This window comes from Balaenoptera ricei, chromosome 7 (assembly GCF_028023285.1).
Source record: "Balaenoptera ricei isolate mBalRic1 chromosome 7, mBalRic1.hap2, whole genome shotgun sequence".
In the NCBI taxonomy this organism is placed as follows: Eukaryota; Metazoa; Chordata; class Mammalia; order Artiodactyla; family Balaenopteridae; genus Balaenoptera; species Balaenoptera ricei.
In genome coordinates this window covers 91,455,761-91,483,663 of record NC_082645.1, presented here as the reverse complement: position 1 = coordinate 91,483,663, position 27,903 = coordinate 91,455,761, and the positions used below count along the sequence as shown (strand labels likewise).

At 46.4% G+C, this 27,903-nt stretch overlaps 1 protein-coding gene across 2 annotated transcripts in view; it reads right to left on the bottom strand.

Moving 5' to 3' along the window:
• NRP2 (neuropilin 2) overlaps positions 1–27,903 on the bottom strand; it is a 114,417-nt gene that overhangs the window by 15,783 nt on the left and 70,731 nt on the right. Inside the window, exons 13-16 of one of the 2 annotated variants that reach the window (XM_059928524.1) lie at positions 18,246–18,508; positions 16,587–16,683; positions 15,417–15,437; positions 2,449–5,916 (exon numbers count right to left, since the gene is read on the bottom strand). In XM_059928524.1, the coding sequence (XP_059784507.1) occupies positions 5,636–5,916; positions 15,417–15,437; positions 16,587–16,683; positions 18,246–18,508 (662 nt within the window). In that variant the 3' untranslated portion in view covers positions 2,449–5,635. Of the gene's footprint in view, positions 1–2,448; positions 5,917–15,416; positions 15,438–16,586; positions 16,684–18,245; positions 18,509–27,903 lie in introns of those variants that run through there. The other variant, XM_059928523.1, reaches the window with a different exon arrangement.

The window sequence follows — 27,903 nt, the reverse complement described above, 5'->3', positions numbered from 1 at the left end:
TCTGGGTCTCCTGTCCACTGGGCTTGGGGCAAGAATGGTTTCTGCTGTTTGCCCTGAAGCACCAAGATTCTGCCCTGTGCCATGCAGAAACCATGCTAAAAGGGGGTTTGCTCTTTGGCAAGTCCCCAAATCTTGTATCTCTTCCATGCTTAAGTTTGGGGCCAAAAGGAACTCCTCCACACAGGGCAAATGTAGTCTGGCTGAGGCCTGTGGCCTGACGCCTTCTAAAGGCGCAGGTTTCTGATTATATTGAACCTCGAGACATACTCCAGTGCACCTGATCTGTGTCAGGCTTCATTAAATCCTACACTGTTCCTAGCTGTTAATTTATTTATATAAGCCGATCTTTCCCCTGCTGATTATAAGACCATTGGCTGGTGTTTCCCTCTCCCCTCCTTTTTCCCCTGGTTGGATTTCTTTTGTGTTTTCTTTGGGCCGTCATTGAAGTGGATGAAAGGCAAATTACAGCTGCAAGAGCCCCAGTGACGCACACAAGCAAAGAGAGAAAACAAGCCGCACCTACAGATCTGTAGTTTGGCTCAGATGTAGAGCCCACAACACGGACAAATTAAAACTTAAAAATGAAGCTCTTTTCATCAGAGATTACAGAAAGGCCAACAATGTTTGTGCAAAACAACTGCAGAGTCAGTGAAGAGAGGTGATGAAGACAAACACAGGGCCACAGCCGACCGGCCAGGCTGCGGGTATCTGGGCTAGGAGGGCAGAGTCTTGCTTCAACAGCGAGAACGCACATTTAAACTATCATAAGGGCCAGGTAGGTGCCAAGACAGACGATCCTGGGCCTTGACATCTGGTGTTTATGACCCATGGAAATACAATTTCTGTAACATTTATGCTTGGGTTAGGTCTGAAATACCATACTGATAACAGTGCTGTGTTTGACGCCTAAGATCGGAATCGTAACAGTCTGCTATTTTGGGGAAGAGAGAGTGCACATAGAATAAGCCTTGGGCTCAGAACCAAGGTGGGAAAAGCAATGATGAAATTCTCAAAGGTGGCTCCAAAAACAGTAATGCTAACGAAGCATAAGCGATGGCTAATTCAATTCACTCTGGCAAATTTGGTCCCAGGCCAGCTCATGAAAATGTTGACTGAGCCTGGCTCTTTGCTGGAAATAAGTGCTTTTGAGATGCTTTCATTTCATCTTTTGCTAATGGTAACAAATGGCTTTAAGAATAGCCAAATGTTATGTAGACAAAATGGGTAATGATGCTTGTCATTAGAGGAGCAAACAATGCTCTAAACATGGACATTCTGCTCTTTTCTCCTGCGGAGGACAGACAGTGACATCTATACTGAGCCCTCTGTACTGACAACACATCCTGTAAGATCTGAAAACCCAGAAGCCTGTTTCCTTTAACACCACTTGGTCAGGTTTATAGCTGTAAGAAGTATTCCTTCCTGGATCTAGGTTTAGAAAGGAAAAAAAGCAGGATTCTGACAGAAATAGGATCTCCTGGACAAGCCCCTTTTCTTGGGACCTTTAGGGATGTTCTCAGACTCTGAGGAAGGCTCCTGGGTTGATGGAATGCTTCTAATACATCCCACAAATAGGGAGTGATGGAAAATTCTTCCACCACCTCTTTTGACCACCATCTAGAAACACTGAATAGATGGGAGGCTGTCTTTCCTGGATTTTTTGCCTCTAATACCCCTCAGATAGAAATATTTTATATAACTGTATCACTAACTACTCAAGAAAGAGAACCAAAAGAAAACTATTCGTCAATAAGCTCTGGCTTTTGAGTTTCCCCAAGTCCCCCTCCTCGAAGTTGTTATAGAATTGTTCCTTTTATAAAATGTTCCACCATGATATTTCCAGGTTCACAGTAATCATATGATTATCTTCCTTACTCGCTCCAAAGTCTGGAATATCTTCGAGCCTGAACATGCTACAAGTTCCCGTTTTGTCTGGGAAAGTGCTCATAAATTGGAGATCGACGTGTCCGTGGAAGTAATCATTTGGTAGGCAAGGGGTAAGATGTCACCACTTCTTCTCCAAAGGAAGCTATCTGTCTCTGCAGAGCTGAGTACATGATTCTGCTTCGCTCATCCCACCTGCCCCCCCGGGGCCCTTTGAAAGTAGAGTCCAATCTCTGGGGATTTGCCATCAAGAGAAATTTTGTGGAATCACATTGAGTAATTTAGCACTTAGCAACTTTTGCAAAATCCCACACCAATCACAAAAATTGGCTCAGCTGCACAAATTGGATAAAACTCCTAACAAGCAGTAATAAAAAAATAAAAGAAGGAGAGGCTGGCATTCAGCCTCAAGGAGAACCTACCTCCCACAGAAATGCCCTGTGGCTCAGAAGGCGATGTATAAACTTTGGAAACATCAGTTCTTTCACAGCCTACATTTCATCTTTGTTCTCACAAGCCAAGGTGAAAAAAAAACCCCAGATGTTTGTATAAAAATATCATCACTTTATTACATTCCACACAATACACATTCAAATAGTTTCCAACGTCCACAAGTTATTTTGACACACAGGCAACTGAGCAATGCAAGAGATGTCACAGTTACAGGGCGAGGGGATAAGAATAGGAAGTAAAAATCTTTAAGTTTTCTTGTTTTGTTGTTGTTCTTTGGTAATTTTCGATTATTTAGGTGTTTACTTGCCTGCTAGTTTCATTTTTAAAGACAGGGTCTTCTTAAAGATGCGGTATATCAACCTCAGAAATATTACTGGATTTCCTATCCTATTCTGGCTTCAATCCCAAAAATGTGGGACAAAGGAAAAGACAATTTATTTTCAGCATTCTGTTTTGTCAGTGGCAATGCTATGATCCTTTTTATTCTTTTTTCTGTCTTCACCGGCAATTAGGGGATAGCAATTGCTAGCGTAATATCAAGGAAGGGATTTTTAACCCAGAGGTAAGGGTTTCCCTCCTGGAGCTGTTAACATGAAAGCTCTACTAAGGCAAATACTGTACCAGCCTGAGCTAGACCTTCAATTCATTCATTCAGTAATTTTTTAATAGTTGCCATCACCTCTTTGTCTTCTGAGCAGCAACTCTAAACATGCATGCATGCATTCACCTGTCCAGTCTATTTTTCTTAGAAGAGAGGGACCCTTCCCTCCCTCCATGAAATACAGAATTTTGCTTTTTAAAGCTGCAAGGCATGACATTTAATAGAAGAGCTTCCCTTTTAGCATAGTACCTGGATAATACTATGAAAGTCGCTTGGGCTACAAGAGCGGAGAGAGAGAGAGAGACAGAGAGAGAAGTGTGACATCCCCAGCTGAAGTGCATCATGGGATTCACAGAGATTTGAGCAGTCTCATATTCTCAACGACAGCTTGTACATAAAGATGATGCCACATGGGGCATCAGATATAGATACAGCAAATTTCACAAAGTTGTTGTCATCTTCTTTTAAAGAAGGGAAATCCTCAGGGGTGTATGGTAACTCAGACAGTTCCTACACTGGCTAGACTTTCCAGGTGTAATTTCCTGACACCACGCCTCCATGGGGTGCCTATAGGGATGTCAATCATTTCAAGGGATGCCTGACCCCAGATGCATCACTGGATACAGATACCTGAGACAAAAAGCCCTTAGTGATTGGCATGGAAGTCATCATAAGGTATCCATGGTATCCTGCCACCCCTCCTCCCCTTCTCCGTCTTTCTTTCTCCATCTTCAGCTGGGGGTAAGACACTTCTTGAAATCTCAAGGTAGCTCATGCTCTAGCCTTTCATCTTTTTTCCTGGCAGAGCTGCTGTGGTAGAGACAGACCAGCTCTTTGAAATAGAATAAGAGTGGGAGAGCACCATTCTTTCAGGAGGATGAAACAAACCAGATGCAAAAGTGTGTGTGTGTGTGTGTGTGTGTTGAAGGGATCTATGTGGATATTCCGAAAGAATGCTAAGAGTCTCTCTCTCCCAAGCAGCCAAAAAAAAAAAAAAAAAAAAAAAATCATTAGTATTTTGTTCTCAGAAGGTACCTGGACGTTTTCAGTCCAGGCAACCATCTTTGGAGAGAATCTTACACTTCCTCAGTGGATTCCTAGCAGGAAGGTGAGAAGTAAACACCCCCCAAGGCAGAGCCCCAGTACACTGAGAATCTCGTTAAAATACGCATTTTCTACCAATGAAATTGACTTCATTATCGAATCCATCCTTCGTACAATATCATTAGGCAATTTATCTCTAATATCCCTCTCCCTGCGTTGTTTAGAGAGGACGAATGGGCAGCAAAGGATTTATCTTCATTATACCTTCTCCTGACGATGCAGCAACATCTGGAAATGCCAGGCCAGCCTATAAAGGTGTATTTGCCAGATGCCATGAACGCTTTAAGGGGTAGTACACTGGTACATTTAAAAAAACTGATAACTTTTTATTCTCTCATAATATTCAAATAAGTCAGGTGAACAGCCATATATTTTAGTGGCTATATATTCAGGCACCCATTAACACCATAAAAGGAAAGCAAATGACCCCTTTCCCCCCATGTTTTACAAATGCTATTACAATGATCAATATGATACCAAAGAATACGTTTTTTAACCTTCTTCCTCTATCCCATCCTAAGCGGGGCACAATGAATGCCCAGGGGGTGAGGAGGTTCTTTAAAGACAACATTTCATCCTTCCTTCTCCTCCTGCTCACAACAGGCTACTGCTTTTCCTACATCAGTCTCAGATCTGTTATTCTCTATGACTTATTCCAAGATTGGACTTAACCAATAAAAGCTAAACATTCATTATGAGCTTCTCTTTTATAAGGCAACATGAGACAGATTTGCTTCAGGGCTGGAAGTAGAGATGGTCCCACACGCACCCAATGGCTGTTATCATGTGACTTCAAAGATGCCCGAGACAGGACAAGGGGTCATGTCGGAGTGCAGTGGGGGAACCTTCCTCTTGGGTCAGGCGGGTTGGGCATGGGGACTGGAATGAGAGCGGCCACACTTCTTTTCAGGTGGCCTCTAGTTTTTTCGGTACCTGGAGATGACAATGGTAGCCAACAGAAACCCAGCCAGAGCTAGATAAGGCAACAAAAAGCTTCAATCTCTTCTCCAAGTAAACAAAACTAGTACAGTATATTATTTTCTGGAACATGTACCCCCGGAGAAGTAACACAAGAGTTAAAGGGGGCCCTCTCTGAACACACCCACACACGCCCCCCCCAACGAGCCAGTCTCTCTCTCACACCCACGCACACACAGAGCTAGGCACACGCGCAAATGTATACCACGTACAGACACACAGATCCAGGTCTCCCCTCAAGTCTCCTGGCAGACTGACTGCCCACCGAGAGGAGGGATGGGATAAGGCAAGGGGAAGAAACAGGGAACCAGTCTCTGGAAGGAAACCAGCTGAGCCTTGAGTTGTGAAGTGCTTAGGGGTGTATCTCTTCTCGTATTCCAAGATGCAGCATTAGAGCTGGGGTTGGTTGGTTTGGAATCAACAAAAGGAAAACAAACAAACAAAAGAACCCAAGGAGAATGGTCGGGATGGATACGAGCGCACAGGGTCTGGGCCCCGAGAGAGAGATGTCTGAGCGTTCACACAGAGACTAGGCGAGGAGAAAAAAGTGCAAAATCGAGGCAACGTGTTTGCAGTCTTTCTTGTTTGTTTTGGGTGCCGTCCTTGCTTCGGCCCTCAGCAGTGCGAGCTGCGGTCTTGCTCTAGTTTAATGGTTAGGGTGGGCTCCACCGCCAGAGGGGCCCCGTTGGTGTAGTGGGAGGTTTTGTAGGTGATGGAGTGATCGGTCTTCTTGGCCGCATAGCGGAACCGGTGGTAGTGGAGCACCAGGGCCAGCGCGACGGAGACCAGCACCAGCACGGCGCCCCCGGCGGCCATAACGTAATACCAGTAGGCTGGGATGGGCTGCACGGGCACCGTGTCCACTGTGGGCTCGGTCCCCGGTAGGAGGGTGCCCCCTGGTGGAGAGACACAGAAGAGTGTTGCTAGGCTGAGAGCATGCAGACTAATCCAAAATTAATTTAAAAAAAAGAAAAGAAAAGAAACACACACATGCTTTGGAGTGGAGAGGGAAGGGGACAGGGGAATAAGATGGTACTGAGTATTTAGTGGGTGCCAAGCACTTTTCAATGATTGATATTATTTCCTACTTACAACCCTATGAGGTAGGTACTGTCAGACCCATTTTACAGACGAGGAAATAGAGGCTCAGAGAGGTTAAATGAATGGTTATACAGCAAGTAAGTGGGAAGTTCGATATTCAACCAACCAAGAGCTGTGTGATTCCAAAACTCTTTTCTTCTTTCTGTTAAACCACAATTACTGTATAATATATAGAAGCATTATGATTCACACACATCACACACACATGCGTGCACACACACACACACACACACACACAGAGGAATACATGCAAGTAAGTGATGCTGATATGACTTCTGGGATTCCGTATCACTGATCCTCCGAATGGGCGGAAATACAATATTTGTTCTGGCTGGCCACAATTCTCAAACAATGTATTAATTAGGCTGGCTAGACTTGAAGGGGAATTCCACTTTGGTCTGCCAAAGCTTCCATGCCCACTGAAAATCAGCCTGGTCTTGTCTAAACAGGTCAATTACCACTGTCAAGCAATGAGTAGTGCATCTTCATTTTTTAAATTGAACGGAGGATTTAAAAAGCTGATTGGAAGGAAGCTGCAACCAAGAAATGTTGAGTGCAAAACGATAGTAGGTATGTGAGAGCGAGAGTAAGTGAGAGCAAAGGGAGGGAGATCATTCTAATCACAGAAAAGACAGAGGACGGAAGAGAAGCTAGCAGAGGATTTAGAAGGCAACCACATTCACTGGCTAGCTTCTGGTTGCCGTGGAGATGATGTTGTAGATTTAAGCCCAGGGTAACTCTGGGGAAAGACTGGCTAGAGTCCCATTTGATGCAAAACAGTGCTACAACTTGATTCTCCCAACCATTTACATCAGATGAGAATCTGGCCCAGAATGGGACTAGGAGCTTTTGAGCTTGCCAAAACCAGACATGATCTTTACTTCTGAAAAATGATGTATGCTTAACCTATGAAAAATGCCTCCCTAGCTGCCTACATCAAGTAGGGGTGGCCAGAAAGATGTATCCTCTCCATCCATGCGATACCCCAGGTGGGAGCCACGGGCGGGAGGTGCTGCTGTCCTCTCCGTGCACCGTTGGTCCTACTCTGTGGGTGGATCTCTGCTCTAGACTCAGACAAGGCTCATTTATATTTTCATGCCTCCCTCACGAGACGCAGAGCTCTCAAGCAGAAGAACTCGCTTTCATCTTGGTTTCTACCTCAGGGTATGCACCAAGAAGGCTCTCCATAAATGCTCGTGATTAAAAGACTGAACTGAGGTGAAGACTCCTATTTCTGAGTCAGCGTTTGCCGGCTCCTGTAACCCAAACCCCAGAGCACCTCTTTTTGATTTGGGGACTAGCTGAGGGGTGAGTCAGACCTTCTGATGTCTTCTCAGAAGCGCTAGAAAAATGAGAGCGTTTTTCTTGGAAAATCTTTCAGAGCCTGCCCACCTTCCCAGCTTTTAATCACTCACTGGTTCCTCTAGTTTTAGGGATCCCCTTCTGCCAAGGTACAGGGTTCATTGGTGCCTCTTGGCCCAACAGAAGTGCCACGGGGCTGGAGAAGCTGTGACAAGGATGTGTCACCCAGCATACACTCTGGCAGCCGCAGGCACAGCCCCTGGGGTGGAAAGGATCCCAGAATCCCAGGATCACCTTTCTACACTGTCTTCTTCATTACCCGCTACTCTATGTTTGTTTATTCCCAGATCATTTCCATCTTTTAATCATTTCATTACTGTAGCTGAGAAAGCTCCCTTCCTCCTTTCCTCCTTCCCTCCTTCCCTCTCTCTCTCTGTGACCATATTGAAAATTATGCACAGAAACAGAAAGAGAAAGCAAGGCACTGAAACTGGCTCCTTGAAATGGCCAGCTCGGGAGTCACAAGGAACTGGTGTCAACTCATTATTCAGGTCACCAAGAGTATCTGCTGCCTGGCAACCATCCTGCCATTGGATTTTCATGTGGGCTCAGAAGAATGCGCGAGTAACAACAAAGTGTGCAGGGATGGGCTCCAAGTTCCCCTGTGCCACCGCCTCTCCCCAGAGGGTGTCCTCGGGTCTGCCTCTGATTTCGATTTGGCTCCACGGTGAAACCCATTCTCTAATGAGGCTGCAGCTCACCGTGAGAGGAAAGGAAGGTGGTAAATCCACAGGGTTTAACTTTCCCCTCTGAAGCCCTGACTAGACCACAAAGCAGGAGCACAGATTTTTGTCAAGCAGAAAACTGTCACAACTGCTCACGTTCCTACCAACACCGCATAGTCTCAGTTCAAAGGTTTGCTTTCCCTCAGCCAAAATGCTGATTCTCAACGTTAAATACATCCCCTAGGGCTCAACGCGCCGGGGCTGGGGCCTTCATGTGACTCCTAAAGTGTTGCTTATGATAGAGACAAAGTTGGGGCACGGTGGGGAGGATCTAGGGACCCGCTGGAGAAGGAGAAATCGCATTCTGTGGATTACAGATTCAGAATCAGAGATAGACCCCTCGCCTCAAGTTCTGCTCTGCTTTGGAAGACAAACTCCACTTTACTATAAAGCCCTCTTCCCCTTTCCCACTAACACTCCCCTCCCCAGAAATGATTGCCATGTAGAAAACTTTAGTGACAAAAGCAATTTGGTGGACGTCACATTGGTTCCTTAAACTTTTTCCTTGGACATTTATTTGGAGAAATGAGAAAACATACTACATGAATTTGTGCTTTTATTGTTAAAGGAGTCAGAAAAGAGAGGATACACCTAACAGCCCTCCTCTCACCCCCCCTCAGGCAATTTTTGATGACCTGCAGTTAGGGGCCAGAGTTTCTTAGGACATTCTCCAGCTAACGAGACTCAGCTCCCACAGGCTGGTGGTTCGCTGGTTTGGAACCTGGCTCTGTGGCAGTCTTCAGGGGCTGTGTGTTAATGAGGCTGTGGTTTGCTAGCCAGAGAAAAGGAAGGTGATAGATCAATAGGGGTTAAATCCCCTTTCAAAGCGCCTTTCCAGATAACAGCAGCAATCCCAGGAATGTCAGATGGATGGATGGATGGGTGGATGGGTGGATGGATGGGTGATTAGATGAATGAGTGGACAGATGAATGGAGGAATGAACTTTGGACCTACATTCAGACTCCCTGGAAAAAATGTTGATGACCTAATGGTACTTCATAGAATAGTTATTCTTGGAAAGTGTTAGATTCTGTTAGCTCATACCATGCCTCTATGTCAAGATGCAAAAAGGTGCCCCCTTTGGGCAGATGCTGCCTGCACCAGGTACCCAGGTTGGTGAGTGGCTGCATTTTAGCCCCACTTGCCCCCCTCAGCCATATGGGATGGCTGGGCCTTTGCTTCACAACACAGGAGCCAGGGCCATGTCCCCCAGGATGGCAGAAAGAATGCAGGTGACTTCAACCTTGCCCAACATTGGTGATGTGTGGACCTGAATGTCCCCTCTGATTGTTCTAACGTCTCCCATTTACTCACATACCTTGTTTTCCCCCCAATTGAAAAATGCTTTCAATGTCTCTTCTATTTCTCATTAATTTCCACCTTCTAATTTTCGATAAAGTTTTCTCATTGTGTGAGATAATGAGAAACAGAAATTTAAATAGTCAGTAACTCCAAGTGTATTTGCAAGGTTGGGCAGGCTTCCACCTGTAAAGTTCTGAGCCCCCTGGAGAAAGCGGTAATGTGAAGGTGGAGAATTCGAATTTTGAGAAACAAATTCTAAGAAGCCATGCATGGAAGGAAAATAAGGGGAAAAAATGACACTGTCGGTAGCTTTCTTCCATTCCTATTGTGCAAATAGGGTTACAGAGTTAATAAGCAATTAGGAAATGTGACCATAGCTAAAACTATAATGAATGGACACTTCCGGGGCGCCGGGCATTGGGCTATACGGTGAATCATCTTTATTCTTCGTGACCCTCAGATAGGAGAGCTGAGAACCTGAGAGGATAAGTGATTTTTCTCCCAGTTTTACCTGTAGGAAAACTGAGGAGGAGGGCGGGGGGCAGCCCACAGTGAAACCCTAGAGATGGCCCAGAGCCCTCAGAGGAAGCTCACACACCGCTGGGAAATGGCAGGGACCACGTGGACCAGATCCTCCGCCCGTGCTGGAACCCAGAGGTCAGATAACCAAATCTGGCTCACTGTCTATTTCTGCACGTCTTGGAACACGGCCACCCTCATTACATACGGCTTCTGGCTGCTTTTGTGCTACAGTGGCAGCGAGTAGTGGTGACACAGAGTGTCATAAAGCTCAACATATTTACGATCTGTCCTTTTAGAGAAAAAGTGTGCAGACCCCTGTTCTAACCGCGTAGGGATGGAACACGAAGCAGCCCTCCCCCTTTCTGCCTCTTACTTCTGTTGGAAGCTGTCTGAGGATTGTCTCAGTCAAGTTCTCACTGAATCACCGGAAAGAGACAGCATCTCCTACAGCTAAGTTTATGACATGTCCTCCGGACCTGGAGGAGTCACCCAGGTTTCCAAAAGAAATGTTTCGAAAGACACCAAAGGTAAATCATCTCTCTCAGAGGGGAAAAAACAAAAAGGCTCATTGCAAATCAGAACTGTTTCAGGCCTGGCCTGTCTGCAGTCTTTTAGGTATAGGTTGAAAACGAAGAGCTGGAGAAGGGGCATTTCAGATGAAAGATTTATGTAACTTGTGAGATTAAACAAACAAAAGAGAAGGCTGGCTCCTCTAGAAAAGTCTACAGAAGAGAGTCGAAGAATATGGTCACGCCCACTCATCTGTTGGGAAGAAGAATGCAGAAGTGCCAAATTTCCCAGTGAAATGACTCTTCTGGGTTGCCTTGCACTCGGTGTGTGTGTGGATCACCGGAAGGTTTCCACTAGGTTAGCAGGAGACCTGGTGGTCTCCCACATCTTTCTAAACACCCCCTAAACTCAGATCTGTGGCTGGCTGAAGTCTCAGACACTTGTCCTCTCTTTGGTGGCACTTAGGCTACTTCTTTTATTTATTTTTATTTTTATTTTTTTTAACATCTTTATTGGAGTAGAATCGCTTTACAATGGTGTGTTAGTTTCTGCTGTATAACAAAGTGAATCAGCTATACGTATACATACGTCCCCATATCCCCTCCCTCTCGCGTCTCCCTCCCACCCTCCCTATCCCACCCCTCTAGGTGGTCACAAAGCACCGAGCTGATCTTCCTGCGCTCTGCATAGGCTACTTCTTTTAAACTAAGGCTTCTCCTTCCTGTTCCTGGAGAGAGGAAAAGACAGCGAAAAGAAATTCCTTCTCCCCTTAGAGAAACTGACGTTGGCAGCTGTTTAGATGAGTGGTAAACGTGCGGGGGGAGGGAGGGCGTCAGGCCTCTGTGACGTGGACCTCACAAAGGATGCCTCGGCGTCCCCTCAGGCGAGGAGCCACAGCCAGGCGGCGAGCGGGCCACACACTTCCCATCTCCAGGCTTCCCCGCTCAGCAACACCTAGCCCTGATCTGGCAGCTGGGCACGTTGGGGGGAGGGGGCCAAGGAGAAGGAGTCACACCCCACAGCTGCCTATCTGGAGCCCTGGCAGGGTTCAGGAATACTTCGCCTTTCATCAGAGGATTACTGCAGGAAGGCCGATGAACCCTCACTGTGTTTCTCAAGTGCTTCTAGTCGAGACAGCCAGGGAGCCGTGGGAGGGAGGGACGCCAAAGAAAGAGGGAATTTGAGGCCAACCCCACGTCCTGTGCCCTGGGTTGTGGGTCATCACACTGGGGGACAAAGCCTCGGGAGGCAGCCGACTGGTAGATCGACGGGGGACGAGGGTGGGGACAGAGAGATGGGGGCGGGAAACGGCGGAGATGGGCCAGTTGGTACCAAATAAACAGAACCGAAAACCTGATGCATAGGGTCAAACCCCAGCCAGCTCTGTCGTTAGCCCAAAATGGGCCCCCTCTATGCCCAGGAGATAGCCTGTGCTGTCCACTTTCTCCTGGTTTTACCTGGTTGAAAACTGCCAAGGACCGCACAAGGTGAGACCCAAGAGATGGGCCCGATGGCCCTCAGAGCTGGTCTGAGGCATAAAGCCCACGATCACAGCCTTGAACAGGAGCTACTGATGTTCCTTTTAGCATCCATCAGTGGTAGACGCAGCATTTCTGAATCCTTCACTCTCACTACCTCGCCCCCCCCCCCCCCCGACCCGTGCCCGGGATTTCCATGGGTCTCTGACGGGTAGGGTACCAGACTCTGTCTCTTTGCTCCCGCTTTGTTCAAAGCCCACAGCCTCTAACATGAATAAGAACTCTTGCTTCCACTGCGACCTGCTAAAAATAACCGGCTGGTTAACAACTACAGAACTCTGATTATGGGCTTTATGTATTTTTACTGGCTTCCTCATTGCTCTTTTTACTTTTATTGAAAGAAGAAAGTGTTGGTTAAGAAAAAATAATCCATCACCTTAATTACACCCCTTTTCGGTTTTCCCCCATCCCCCGACCCTTACAGTTTTTCATTTGTAAAAGCTCAAATTCTAGAACAAGATACATGACGGCACTTTGTCTATAGCCAGTGCTTTTTAAAAAGAAAAGAAAGAAAGAAAAAAGAAAAGCACACCCAGGCTACATTGTTTAGAACAACAGCAAAAAAGTCTCTTTAAACATCACATGACAACACAGCTTATTTACTCTCTCCTCCTCGTCCCTTCTCTACATGGCTCTCTTTTTCTCCGTGGCTTGTTTCTCCTCACTACTGACTCATACCCCGGTATGCAATCAAAGTATACACCCCGAGCAGAAGACACAAGGCGATTTGAATTAAAAGAGAATGTTCTATGGCAAGAAATGAGTAAGAGGCAGAAAATGAAAGACACTTCAAAATATAAAAGATCAAGACTATCTAATAAGCCCCGGTCCAGAGGCCACTTTTGTTGCATTTCCTTCAAGATTTACCTAGTACACACAGATCTCTCCTAAAGCATAAGATTGCTTCTGTCTCGTGGTTAATATATAATGGAAAAGAAAAACAACCCCAATTCAAAAAAACATACTAACAATATATATGCCTGTTGTTAATATTGTTTCACCATCAACTTTCCATAGCCTGCTTGCCCCAAACCTGATTTCTCTGTTTCTCTTTTTGAGTGAAAGCCTGGTTTAATCCCCAAGGCATCCACACCCCCAGCAAGAGAGGGCTCCTGCTGCCCTGACCAGGAGAGGTGAGTAGGTTAGATAGAGCGAAGGGTCCTCTTTCCTCTCCCAAATGGAAGGCTTTGCTCAAGTCAAAATCCAGAGGTGCCTGCTGAGGTCAGAGGGGCCTCAGCCCAACAGAAGCCTCCCTGGCCCTGGGTTCATCTGGCTACCAAGTCAGAGTTCCATGTAAAACTTGCCGATGTAATTGAAACTGTCCATTCTCAACTCCTATCCTGCTATTGACTCCTTAGCCAAGTCTCTGCTCCCCACAGCTTGGTTTCCTCCTTCCAAAGATGCTCGTTATTTCTCAAGACAACAGCCGTGGGCCAATCCATGCCACTCGTGGGCTGCCTTTGCTTAACCCCCAAAGCAGCCCATCGGGAGTGCACTGGAAATTCTTACCTTCGAGTCCCTAAGCCCTGTGTTTATTTGGGCTAAATGAGCACTGCGGCTCTGAGGCTGTTGTATTTATATATATTTTTTTTACAAGAGAACATGACGGGTCTGTGACGCTCATGGTAAACACAGCCTCCGGGACAGCACATGTGCCCTGGTTTGTTTATTCTCTTACAGAAGCAAAGTGCTTAGCCACCGTACGTGTCATTCATGGACCCAGACATGTGTGCTCACACAGCACAGTGTCTGCAGCAGGGGCTGTAAGTCTGTAACCAGCCTTTCCTGGGAGCTTTGAGTCTCAACAATCAGTCAAAGTCACGTGAAACAACATAAGCAAGTTTCACTGCCCGAGCGTCAACGTTACCTTGGGTCCCGAAAGTTAGAACTTGAATTCAACTGTACTCCAAGCCGTTCAGTTTTGATCTCAGCTTTCCTTCCAATACTTTTAGATTCACATTAACATAAATCTCACACCCAAGGAGCACCAACAAATGCACATGAATATTCTTAATACTTTAAAATGTGCAGCGGGGAGAGTGGGGATGGAGGCAAGGAAAGGTGAAAAAGAAAGAAAAGATATTCTACGTAGGTAGGTCTGCCATTCCCCGTGCTGCTGTCCTCCTCCTCAGCTACTGTCTCAGGGCTGAGGAGTGGCAAACTGGGTGAGATGATTTGGAGTCAGAGAGCACATCTAGGTGGCAACCCAGGAAGTCATCTCTCTCCAACCAGGAGCTGGACAGATTACTGAGAGTGAAGATAATGAGTCTAGACTTCAGACACAAAAATGACTTCCCTTACCTCTGAAATGCTGTCACCTGTGGGGTTAAGGCCAGTCAATACAAACAGGGCACCGAAACCCTCACAACGGTTTGCATAAAACGGGTTCCGTCCTTAGGTGAGGGTGAGTGTCTCTGAGTGTGCTTTTCCCTCCAGCCAACTCAAGTGAGGCATTTATAGAGTGGCTTCTAAATGCTTAGCATTGGAACCCGGGTGGAAATGTTAGCGGTGCCAACCAAGAGGACTGCAAAGAGGGTGAAATGTGAAATCCACTGCAGTAAACAGCACAGATATTAGCATCCCCAAGTTTGGAGGTCTTTCTTCCCTCCCTGGATAAGGCAAGCATCCCACATTCCTCTTTCTTTGCCCTGCTCTCTATTTACCTTATTAGGGATAAAATGCCCTTTTCTGTTCTTCCGTCTTGTATTTCAAGTGCTCTAACTCCAGTCACCGAATGGGCCTCCTTCTTCCCTTAATCAGACACCAGCTCCTGAGTTTTGCAACTTTCCCCCCCTTTGGATTATCATTCCTTGTGTGTTTCCCCTAACTTTCTTCCCTCACAAAACTGCCCACCAGTGTACCTCACTGAGGGTTAATTGAGACCGCTGCCTTGGTACCCTGTGACTGGAAAGAAACCATCTTCAGGCGAAAATAAATCATTGCCACCTCATTTCACTTTTAATTTACTACTGACTTTTTTTTGTTGTTCAGTCTCCCCACGGCCTCTCCTTTCTCACCACTCATGCATTTTCAGCCTCATGGCTCTCCGTTGGACAGCGCAAGGCTGAAAGGTTTATCTGTAACCTATTTGTCTCTATTACAGGTTTCTAAACTTTAATTAAAGAAGAGACAGCGAGGATCTCAATCCCCCTTTCCCTGCATCTACAGGTGTTGTTGGCGCCATCTAGCGGTGAGAAGGTGTGGCATCTATTTTCTCTTGTGAGCTTTGTCAAATTTGGAGGCTTATTGCCTCCACCAAATTCATATCACATGGGGGGAAGGAAAAGGCGTGCAGAAATTTAAAAAGAACTTTTTTTTACCTTTAAAATTCTCACCTGCAAAAGCTGAGATGGGTTCTGGAAAAAAAAACAGAAAAAAATTTGAGTTAGATAAGGGGAAGAAATAGGGTGAACAAAAGGGTATGATGAAGATGAATTTCATCAAGCTTTTTTATACTATCCCACGGAAAGTATCCCATGTCCTCCACATGCTCTAGACCATGTCTAACACATCATCATCATGGGGGCCGGGTAGGTGGGGAAAAGATTCTCAAAGTTGCTTTGGAACAAAAAGTCCTTTACAGAGTAATGGGTCCCTGAAGCATTGTAATCAGTCACTTACCACTGATTACTTTCTCAGAGCCTGGATTACTTTTAGATGCCTGGAGCCCCGAGAATTGCCTGAAGAGACTAGGGTGGTCCCAGGTGCTCTGACATCATCAGGCACACACACACCTGGGACCCATGTGCCAAGAAAAGCACTTGGTGAGTTATTATAATTACTCTGCAGACTGAAAGTAGGTCTCGTTCCTCCTCAGGATTTCCTCTTGCTTTGGGGAATGTCCATGGCTCTGATGGGCCCGTGGGGTGAACTAGGTAAAATGTGTGCATCTCAGGTGGGCTAGCTGCTCAGCACTTCTGTCCAAGGTGACAGTGTCCTTCCTATGCTGGTCACCTGGCAGGCAATGTTTAATCTTACAACTTTGGCATCTTGGGCATTAGAGATATTAGCCTCAAAGCAAAACCTAAACTCTTACTTCACATGCCATAGCTTGCCCTGCAATTCATTCATGTAAAAGAGCTACTTGGGTAATTGTGTTATCACTCTGATATAACATATGTACTATTTTTTGCTCACCAGTGAAGGCTTCCATTAAATCCATCAAACCTTTCCATCATGTAATTCTGACTGACAGTTGCTCTCGTCCTCTAGCATTTTCTTTGCTAAAAGCTGGAGTGTGATGATGGGGTCTTGGCACCCTGAATCTTCATATACTTAGTGCGTGTCTATTTCTGAATGGGAACGGGGATATAAGACTTCACCTCATCTCACCCCTCTCCCGTCCTGAATGCAGCCCAAGCTATAACTGCACTCACACCTCGCCTCCCGCACAGACTGGAGCTGCCCCACCCACTGGGTAAGAGCTGTGTTTGAAAACGATGTGCTGTCTCTTCTTGTACATCCCAGCCCTTGGAAGGGCCACAAAGAGACAGATATGCACGTACCCATACAGTTCTCCAGCGGGACATCGGTGCTTATCCGAATGTCATCAATGGCAATTTCTCCCGAACGTCCTTTTCCTATAACTCCCTCGAACACAATCTAGAAGCCGGAAGAAAAAGAGCCATGGTTAACTGAGCTTCCTCGTCCAAACAGTGCAAAGATTTCCAATTTTCTGTTAACTGCAGCTTAAAATGTATGTGTGTGTGTGTGTGTGTGTGTGTGTGCGTGCACTTACTGCACCTGGTACACATCTGTTGACCACATGGCTATGGTGCTTGAAATCTTAATTTAAAAAGAGTTGGTTCAAATCAAATGCATATTTGAGGTGATTAAAAAATACGTATATAACAAAGTGATGGATATTGTTGTCCAGTAACCAGAATGTATTGACTACAAGGGCCACAATCAGAGCGTGTTTCATGGAGAATTGAAATTTCCCTAGCCATTTTTGGTATTTTTTCTCATAAATCTTTCAAATGCCCAATCCAGGTATTTGGAAACTCAGAGGACACGAGCAGGTGGGAGTAAGGTGAGAAATGTAGTATACAGGTTTGTGTCGCCTTGGGGGTGTCACTGTCATATGGCTCCATTATTACAACGAGAAGTGAAGTGATTTTCCTTCAGCACTAGTTTACTGAGCACCTACTACGTGCCAGGCACCACGACAGTGACAAAGCCTAATAAGACAAGACCCTCTGACCAGGAAATCTCACCGTTTAGTAGGCGAGACAAAAATGTCAACAGGTACTGGCAACACCATGCTCTGAGGTTTATAAGTGGGAAGGCAGGTGGGGGGTGGGGAGGGACTCAGGCTGCCTAACAAGCTCGAGAGTGACTGCAGGCTGCTCACAGGAGCCCCCCTGCTCTGTGGTCTCCGTTCCGCCCTCATTCTCGCCCTCCCCAGGTTCTCTCTGCAAACGAGCACATGTCCTCTGGCAAGCTGAGCGCGCAGTTGGCTGCCTCACCAGCCATCTGTTGCTGCTTCTTGTCTGGGGAAGACCAGGTTAATCTTTGGCTGGTTCTTAGTCACCTCTTCCACAGTATGCCTACTCCTACCCAAGTTCCAGCCCCAGCTGTGCATACCCATCTGTGCCTCGGGCTCTTGCTCTGTGGGGCAGAGATAATAGAACTCAACTCCTGGAGCTGCTGGGAGAGATACCACTCACTTAGGAGTCTCTCTGGTCTGCCGGCCACTGAGCACCAACAGCGACCCTCCCCTTCCCGTGTTCACACTTGCTGGGACAGGGGTGGGAGGCTGTTTCCCTCTCCTCCTCGGAGTCTGAGGGGCTCCACAGGCTTCTTCCCTTGTGTGTGGAGGGTTTGTTTGTGTTTATTTCCCTGGCTTCTGCGTCCCTTTGCCAGCCTACCTGATAGCAATCTAAAATAAAATGGAAGAGAAGAAACATTTGTTGGAGAAGATTTCAGCAATGTAAAAGGCAATAGGAGGAACAAAGAACCAAGTCTGGGTGTAGAGATAGGCACATTCTGAATAACAAATAAGAGTGTCATTTAGTTGCCATGGCAACGTGAGAAACACAATGAAAACAGCGGCGCTTAACCGCGTTCCCTAAAGATGAATGGGCACGGCCCTTTGAAATATTGAAACACAGATCACAACGATTCCCTCGGATCTCCGCAACGGTCTCCCGTCGCCACCCCACCTGGTACTCCATGTCATAGCTGGGCAAGATGATCCGCCCGTGTTTCCACTCGCCGCCCTGGTCCTCGCGGATGACCCAGAGGAGCTTGCTCTCCTGGCTGGCTTCGCGCACCACCTGCAGCGCCACCCCGCGGCCTCCCGTGGCTTGGTACTGGAACTCCATGCACACGGGGCTCCGCGGCAGGTGGACGGGGGGGCTGATGAGCCGCGCGTACTGGCCCTCTCTCCCGCCATCACTCTGCAGCCGCAAGAAATTCCTGTCATCTGGGGGGAGACAAACCCAAACAGAGGTTCCAGGTAAATTCTTGGGAAAGACACCAGTTGGCAGCTGTGGTCCCTCCGGGGGGAAGCTGGGGCAGAGTTTGGGTGTCTTTTGTTTATTTATGAACTAGTTCTCCAGGCCCTGTGTCCCTTTCTTAGGGCTCTAGAGCCCAGACTCAAATGCTGCATCCTCTTGAAGCCCTTTCTTGAGTCTTTACGTCAAGAAGGTCCCTCCTGCCTATTTCCCCGCATCACTTCTTTTGTGCCTTTTACATATGGCACCCGGTGCCGCTGGCCGTAGGTCTTGGCTGGTTGTATTTGTACTTGTCTTTCCCCGCTAGATTCCGAGAGGCCAGACCCACGTTTTACTCATCATCGGCTTACCCAAAAGGCCAGTGCACTCTAATGAACCGGATAATAAAGGGGTGAAATGGCTGCTAGACCAGAGGATGTTTCTGGCCAGGTAGTTTATGATTCAAGCCTTTATCATCTTGGCTGGGCACTGTCCAAATGGAAGACATTTAAAAGCTTCTGTCTCCGATGGTGCTACTGGATGGTGCCTGGGCTCTAGTAACTGCAACTCGGAAGACTCACATCCCTGTTCAAGCAGAACAGGGAATGGTGGCAGCACAGGGGTGATTCAGGGGGCCTGAGACCCCAATCCCTTCCCTGACCAGCCTGGGGAGGCCTGAACTTGGCTTTCCTTAGAGAGCCAGGCAAACACAGCCCCAATGAAAACAAGTGCTGTCATCATCACTAACAAAGGCTAAGTGTTTAGCAGAGAACATACACATATTGGGAAATGAAGGTTTCACCCATCCAAATGTTTGAAGAGCGTGTCTTTTGGCCGATTAGCTTTCAGATACATCAGGTACTGTGTGGGAGGCCGAGTTCCCATTCCTGCTGGCAGACCCCATGCCTTGCAGACACAGGTCTGGGGACCCGCACCAGCAAATCCAGCTCGTGCAGGAGCATTCCGGCCACTTGCACAGAGAACAGGATGGCATCTGAGGAGAAAATCTCACGGCCTCCTTTGGGCCCTGAAACATCTTATGCCGAACACTTCTGCAAGATGGCGGCGGCACTTTTGCACCACATACCCAGCACATCAGACACCTCAGGATCATGTTAATCTGAGATGTGGGCACAGAGCTTTCTTACTCAGCAGGGACTGTGAACACCCTGGGCTCGTCAGGGAAGGACAGGCGGGCACGCCAGAGCCCTGAATCAACGGGGTACTCCTGGACCACCGGTTTGCTGTTATTCCTGCTGACATCATCTTTCTAGTGAGAGCGGAGCCTGTGACACTCATCAGTGGCCCAGCAACAGCTCTTTCCTCTCCTCCTCCTGGCCACGTCTCTCCCTCCTCCCTGTCTCCCTTAAGTCCCTTCTGGTTAGATTCTCCAGGGTTATTGCTCTAGAAGCTACCGTCCCCTGAAGTCAAATTAGACCAGCTTAGGATGCATAGTTGGGATTCCAGTTTGGGACTCCTTAACCATCCAGAACCACATTGGTCTAATATCCCACAACACGGGACCTCTTCAAGGCCAAAGTCAGCACAGATAAGTAGGCAGCTGTCTGGAGCAGAGAATTTTAATGATGGTGATCTGCTGAGGGAGGAGACACTGGTGCCACAAGCAGACACGCAAAGAACTTCTGAACCTATGCTTCTCCTATCAGATCTCATTACTGCCACTATTAATGGTAATAATTATAAGTCATATTTGCATAATGCTTTAGAGGTTCCAAAGCATGTTGATATGCATTCATAATTTAATCATTGCTATATGCTTGTGAGCTAGGTCTTACTAATCTTATTTTGCACAAGATGCAGAAACTGAGGCTCAGAAAGGTTCAAGTGACTTTCCAAGGGAGAGAGGCTAGTGAGTAGCAGAGCTGGACTTGACTTCAGGTTTCCCCACATTCATGCAGTAGGCCCTTCACTTCAGCTGTGACCCCAATACCTTGTCCCAAGTCCGTGTGATCAATCACATGCTATTCAAGGCAAACTGGCTTCTCTGCTGAGTGCTGTTGCCTTCTCTCCATTTACCTGTAATTCTCTGCTCCCCAACCCCCATCCCACCCCTTTTGCTAGTTCTTCTCCTAACCATTCTGGCACATTTCAACATTAATTCCTCTCTTCTCTCAACAACTCGAGCATCTACTGACCACACCACTGATTTTACCTTGTTTTAAAAAAGACTGGAGGCCATTTTTCATGCGTTTCAGCGGGTAAACACCCACTGCCTTGCACTGTAATTTAACTGTTTGGTGTGTGTCTTTCCTATTGCCCTGGTTAGATGTAAGGTCCTGGCCTCACACATAGAAGGGTTAATAATGCTTCTTCTCCCTGCCCCTAGACAGTGACAAATATATGCCATCACTCAGGAAAATTTTGTTCCCATGAATGAATGAATGACAAACACATGGATAAAGAATGCTGTGAGGCTGTCTATTGGAAACAAGAACAGAGGGGGAATCATCTGGCCTCTGGTAATCCCTCAGGTTCATATAATCTCCTCACAGTTCCCTCCCATTCTACTGAGCCAACAGCCTTTTTCAAAGGTGAGGTGATTTTGTTTTGAGATGCTCTGCTTTTTATTAAGAAACATTTATACTGAATATGAGTATGTATAAAGAAAACAGTACAATAGCTTTTGCAAAGTGAATATACCTACAATCAATAGGCAGATCCAAAAACAGGGTGACCTGTGGAAGCATCCAGCCCACTGAGCTACCGGTGAGAACCCCCCAAACGCTCCCATGCTCCAGTCATCTCCAAGCCTTTACTGTTTCCACTCGTATATAAAGGAAACCAGATTTCAGAGACTTATTATTCAGCCGTCTTCCTTCACAGTTTCACAAATAAGACCCACTGGCTGCCTGAAAATTGCTTGGCAGAAATACTGTCACTTGTGTGAATTTACATTCTTAAGCAGCAGGGGAATCATAGCATAATGGTTAGAATTTAGTAAGTAAAATGTGTGTGGAGGTGTAAAGAGCCGGGCTGGCTGGATTTTATCCGGTCTGTTTTATTTACCCATCCTGTTGCTAAAACTTCAGGCACGATGAGGCCAAAGGTTTCACAGACTGTCTCTCCCGGGGACCTGAGCTTTCTCTCCCTCCCTTTCCTCTCCTCTCTTCTCTCTTTCTCACAGTAAGATGGTAATGACTGTGCATGATTTAAAGGACCACTGGAAGACCAGGGAGTTAATGCTGGTGGCATGCTAAGCACGAGCAGCTAAAGGATCATAATTCAGTGCTGACATCTGAGCTAATCCACTAGTTTGCAGAATCTCAAGACAAGCAGGCCTCTGAATTTCACTTAGTGAAATCATTTGTGCCCCACTTGTCTGTTAAGTGCTATGAGCTCGAGGGAAGAAAGATGATATGTAAATTTAAGGAATTAGCAGTAGACATCAGTCAGAGGGACGCTGAGCTGCAAAACGTCCCTGCCTGTCACTGAGAGAGGACTAATTAGAAGCAGGACATCATGAAGGAATGGCTTCGGCCAGGAAAAGCCCAGAGATGGGGAGAGGAAGAGTAGGGGCAAGAGAATTGTTGTGACCTGAGCACCTCTGTGTGCCAGATATATCACACTGGCGGCTTGGTTGCCTTCCATAATCTTCCCTGTGAATTAAGTATTATGTTCTCCATTCTTACCAAAAAGGAAACAGAGGCTCAGAGAATTGAAGTCATGTGTCCCAGACCACCGCTAGAGAGTGATGGAAGTAGGATCTGAGCCCTGATTGGACTGAGTAAAATCGCCAGGAACTCGCCTCTCATCTGGGCTGGAATGTTCGCTAGTCTTTTAAAGCCTCAGTCTTCCCATATGTGAAATGGATATAATAACAGCAATACTGCATAGAGTCGCAAGGAGGAGGAAATGGAAAGAGCCTTGTAAGGTGCTTTGCATACGAACAGGGACACAGTAGACGCTCCATAAATGCTCTGATCTTCATTTCCACTGCCATCACTAAACCCACTGCCTCCTGTGCTGGCCTTTTTGTTCCTTTTAGAAAGAAAAAGGGTCTGAAGAGCACCAATAACCTGGGAGGACCAATCCAAGACTCAAAGGAAGTAAGATTTGGCTCAAGGACAGTAAAGATGTTCTCTGGAATAAGATGGTTCCCAGATCCATCCTAACCCCAGAAACCAGCCAGCCTCAAGCTGTACATCAGACACTGTTTACCACATGCTTTTGGGTCAATCTACCGTAGATGCAATAAAATAATACATGATTCTGGAATGAGAGTGGGACCTCAAAAGACCAGTTAGATGGGGCCAGCCCTGCTGCCCAGAGGAACCACGCTGAAAACATCTCCAGAACAGCGGTCCACCCTTCGCTTTAAATTCTCCAGAGGAGGAGCTGCCATAGGCCATGCTGGCAATGTGTTTTCTGGGTCACAGCCCTAACTGTCAGAAACTTCTTAAATTCAGTTTTAAGTTTTCCTGCTGTCATTTAGACACCTGTCCTCCTTCTATTCCCGATGGAGTGCAGCCAATTTCTGTCCTCTGACTTAGAAACATTTTCACTCGTGAAGAATTAAGACCCTGGTCTTCACTTCCTCAGGAAACACAACGCTTGCCTCTTTAAATGTCTGCTTTCCAGGGCTTTGGTTGTGGCAGGTCTCCACATTGACCCTTCGCCAAGCTAAGTGCTTCAGTTCTTTGAAGTCATGGCACCCATATATGTGCCGTGAGCGAAGCACATGTGCTATCAGTGGAGTTTGTTCTTCTAGAACATTCTAATTTATGGCCTACCACTGCCAATCACAGAGGAAGTTTTAACAGACAGTGGCTGTTGGTGACTTGATAGAGCAAAGGGTTGGCCTGGCATGGGTGGGCTACTTTATTGATTTACTTAGACTTTAGGGGAAAAGCCCTTTGGATTGTTAAGAGGTCCCCAAACATGACAATTGGCCAGCTAAGAATCAGCTCTACCTGCTGGAGGCTGTATTCTTGTTTTCGTAGCTGATGGCAGTGATGTCGGCAATGGATAGCTTCCAATGGGAAACAATGCAGAGGAGATACATTTAGCAGCAGAAAGAGAATGAAGAAAAAATGTTCCAGAGATACAATCCCTCTCCCCCCAGACCTGACATGTTTGGGAGGCATTTTGCTAGGTTCTTGACTCAAAACATCTGTTGTTGCCCATGACGCAGGGAAAACAATCACATGGGAATGAACAACAGGAGTTCAAAAGGGCAGAGAGGAAGTGCAGAGGACAAGGTCATTCAGCGTCTTAACCTGCTGCTGTCTCTAGAAAGGGTCTCCTGACATTTCACCTGGCGATTTACGACCACATCTGGCTTCAGCTGATCACGTGACCACTTCTGGCCCAACAGCAATGGAATCAGTGGTGCCGACACCTTACCAAACCCTGAAATAAATCACCAGTCTCATCCTCCAGGCTATCGCAAAGCCAAACACACCATCTGTCCAACACACGCATCTCCTGGCTAGCATCTTGCCCTCCTACTAGAACAACCATCTGAAAGAATATTTAGTGCTGCAGGAGATGGAGTCTCTTTGTATAGGTCATGCTTAAGACATGAGTCAGCCCCTCAGCTGGCCTCCCAAGGTCAGACGATCTCTGCTAAGGTCCTCAAATTAACAACTGGCTAAGGGAAACATTGACTTTGGATGAACTCGGCAGGATGTTCTCAAGGTTTACAATTGACCATCTTGTGGACATTTGAGGTTTCAGGCCTGGGCTTTGCAGGAGTCTATCTTGAGCTGCTTTTTTGGTATGTCAGCTTTCATGAAGGTTTGCAATCGACTCAGTCTTGTTATTACTCTGCCCCTTCATTATCAATCTTACACACTCAACCAATCATGACTTTCAGAATAAAAGGAAGAGCTTCTCCTCTCTACTGCTGTCTTTTCTACAAAGTCAGAGATGTCTGCCTTCCTACGTTCCTTAAAGAAGGGCCTCTATGCTTTCCTTTTCCAGTTGAAGTTATTCCTTAAATATGGCTTTCTTTTAGCCCAGCTCTTCCTGGTCTTTAATTATCTAGCCTGCTCTAAGCCTGAGAAGTTCCCATCTCCATATTTGTAGTGGCTGTGCCCCAGACACGCCACAGCAACCTCTTTCTGAAGGCAGTTCTGTCACTTCCATGATTTGAAGTTACTGAAATGAAGTAATATTGTAGTCATACTTCATTAGGTCAACAAATATATGAAAGAACACACATTTAGGGTGACCACACACTTGAGGATTCCGAAGCTGACCTGGAACATACCCTTTATCTCTAGTCTTGTCTCATTCCTGAAGATAATAACAACAACAACAACAATAATAATAAAACAATTATTACTATTATTGCTATTACTTAGTATTTACTCTTTTTGATTGAATGAAATAGTTCCTATACTGTCTAACAGTATGTTACTTGCTTACTTTACTATGTTACTCACTGAGGTACAATGACAGTGACAAAAAATGCCAGGCACTGAACACTCCCACCAAGGGATCACGGAGAAGGCACATCTCCCTAATCATTTCCTCTTGGTTTACACCAAACCAAGGAACAAGAGCATCAGCAAGCACCCTGGAAGTTACGCTTCACGCCAAAGGGTGCTCCAGCCGTGCTGACCAAGACAGCATCCTGTGATGATGGACGTGTTCTCTACCTGCACCGTCCCACACAGAGTGGGTACTGAGCTCTTGAAATGTGGCTGATGTGATGGAGGAACTGAAGTTTTATCTGTATTTAATTTTAATTAAAATTAAAATAGTCACGTGTGGCTAGTGGCTACCGTATTACACAGGGCAGGTCTAGACACACGGGTTCACCACGGCATCTCAAGGAGTTTTTGCCTTGTTCCTTAAAGAGCTGAATCTGATCTTCCTCAGAATTCTGTTTCTGATCAATGCACTTGAGAATATCTGTGGGAGATACAGCGGCTTCCACTAGGGGAGACATTTTCTGTGTCATTGCAGTTACAGAGCAAAGGCAAAGTGCTTTCTCAGAGAGCAAGGTACTGGCTTCTCTGCAACCACCAGGGGTCACTGAATTCGGACCAGGGTCCCCAGGGGCTGGTATGAACACACTGCAGGCTTCTAAGCCACAAGCAAAGAGCTAAAAAAAGAAATTCTGAATGTCTTGAAAGACTATCTTGAAAAACAAAAACAGTGGAATAAAACCAGTGGGGGTCTTGTCAGCCTTAAGCAACTATTACCACTAGCCAAAAGAACAGAACTAATTGCTTACTTAAAAGGAAAAGAAACAAAACATGAGAAAAGAACTAAATCAGAAAACATCTAAGGAATGTAAGTAGTTTCCACAGACACTTCTAATCAAGTAGCCTGTGTATGATATTTCAACATGGCTGTTGCCTTTTTTCTTTCCTCCCTTCTCCCTCTGCACTTGATGGGGACACCTCCTTTCTTAAGTGTAATTACTTTTGTTTACCTACCTAACAAGGAGATAAAACACATGGCACACTTTTCTTAAAGACTGGAGCGGTCTCCTCTTTGTGGAGGGGCGAAGCGTGGGTGACACAGCACTTTCAGGCTTGACTTGGAAGGTCCCGGGACTCTGAACCCGTTAGCATTTGCCCTGCCCCTAACCAAGCACAGCTGTTTCCTTTCTCCCAACTGCTCTCCTCGGGCCCCAATTTTTTTTGAAGAAGAAGAAAGGACCACCCTGAACAGAAAGGGCTCTCTATCCTCTCCTGCTTAGAGCCCAGTATCATGTTTTGTAAGGGGAAGGACAATGGGAAATACAGCAAACGATTTTTAAATCATCAGAGGATGGACAGAAGGGCTCTGAAGACGATATTATGATTTTGTTTTCTGGAGGCAGCATCCAAGGGCCACTTTTCCGAACTTCAGGGATTCCTCTGGAACAGGAAAATAATTATTTTCTTTCTCGATTTCTTAAGGGAGAAACAACATTAGGTCTAGCAGTTCCTTATGGCCCTAATTTTCTTTCTGTCCCCAGCCAGCCAGCCAAAGGTTGGACTTCTGCCCGCTCTGCAAGATTGCTCTGAAGAGCCTTCCCAAACCGCAGGGTATAATGAATCAAGTGGAACGCGGGCAGGATGAGGATTCCCAGCCAGTAGCCGGGGTCAACCCATGGGGCATCAGGTGAGGGTGAGGGCTGGGCGAAGAGGGGGCAGAGGGGAACCGCGTCAAATGGAGAGTAGCTTAAGCTCTCCCCAAAGTGTCACTTGCTAACTGGTGGCCTTGGAGTCTGGACAGGGCTGACCTCAGGCATTCTTAGAGAAAATCTGCTCAGAAGAGTGCAAGGGAGGAAGTGGAATTATTAGAAAGAACCTGAGGATGGATGCTGAGTAAGAGCCAGTAAATCTCCCCTTGCTGTATCATCTACATCCCTTTATTCAACGTGCCTTTGCCAAGCTGCCCCCTTATACACACACCTCACACACACACACACACACATATAAACCACAAACACACTCAAACATAAACATACAGACACACACATACACATGCATATAAACCACAGACACACTCAAATATAAACATACAGACACACACACACACACAGATTCATACATGCACACAAACTAAACGAATGCATATACATATTTACAAACACACAAAATCTACACATAAAAACAACATATGCACATACACACAAAACCCACAAATACCTTGAGAAAGAAAGACATACATACACACAGCGCACAAATGCACACGTATAAACATCACACACACACAGCGCACAAATGCACACGTATAAACATCACACGTACACACACGGTGCACAAATGCACATGTATAAACATTACACGTACACACACAGCGCACAAATGCACACACATAAACCTCACACGTACACCACCCCACCCCCACGGCAAATCTCCTTTACGTTTGGATAAAAAGTAGAGGTTGGGAAAACAACCAATTAATTGGGCCAAGTCTCAAAGGAGAGGAAATGAAATGAAAAATCCAGGCTGGGTTATAAAAATAAGTATTTTTTTTCCAACGTGCAGGAGGCTCATTATATTAATTAAACATTATTGCAGTGAGCGGGAGGGGGGAGGGTGATTAACGCTGGGACGAGGGTAAGTGTTCTCTCCTGTTGCCTGAGGCCGTGGTGATCTTCAGATATTAATCTCTCTGAGCACTCAAATCCTGAAGAGATAAACACTTGAAATATGAAAATGTTTTTCTCCGGAGCAGACGCTGTGACCCTCCGGGAAAGCAAGCGCAGGAGGCGGCCCGCGGAGAGCGTCTGTCCCACTGCCGTCCCTGGAGACAGGGGGCACGGCCAGTCCTTGGGGTGAGGGGCAGCAGAGCAGCTCTGGGCGACTCTGAAGAAGGGGAGGTCCCTCCCTCTTTTCATTCTCTAGACAGGCAACATATGATCTACTAATTTCTAGAATTAAGTCCTTCCCTCTCAAACGCTTACGGGGCCCCAAGC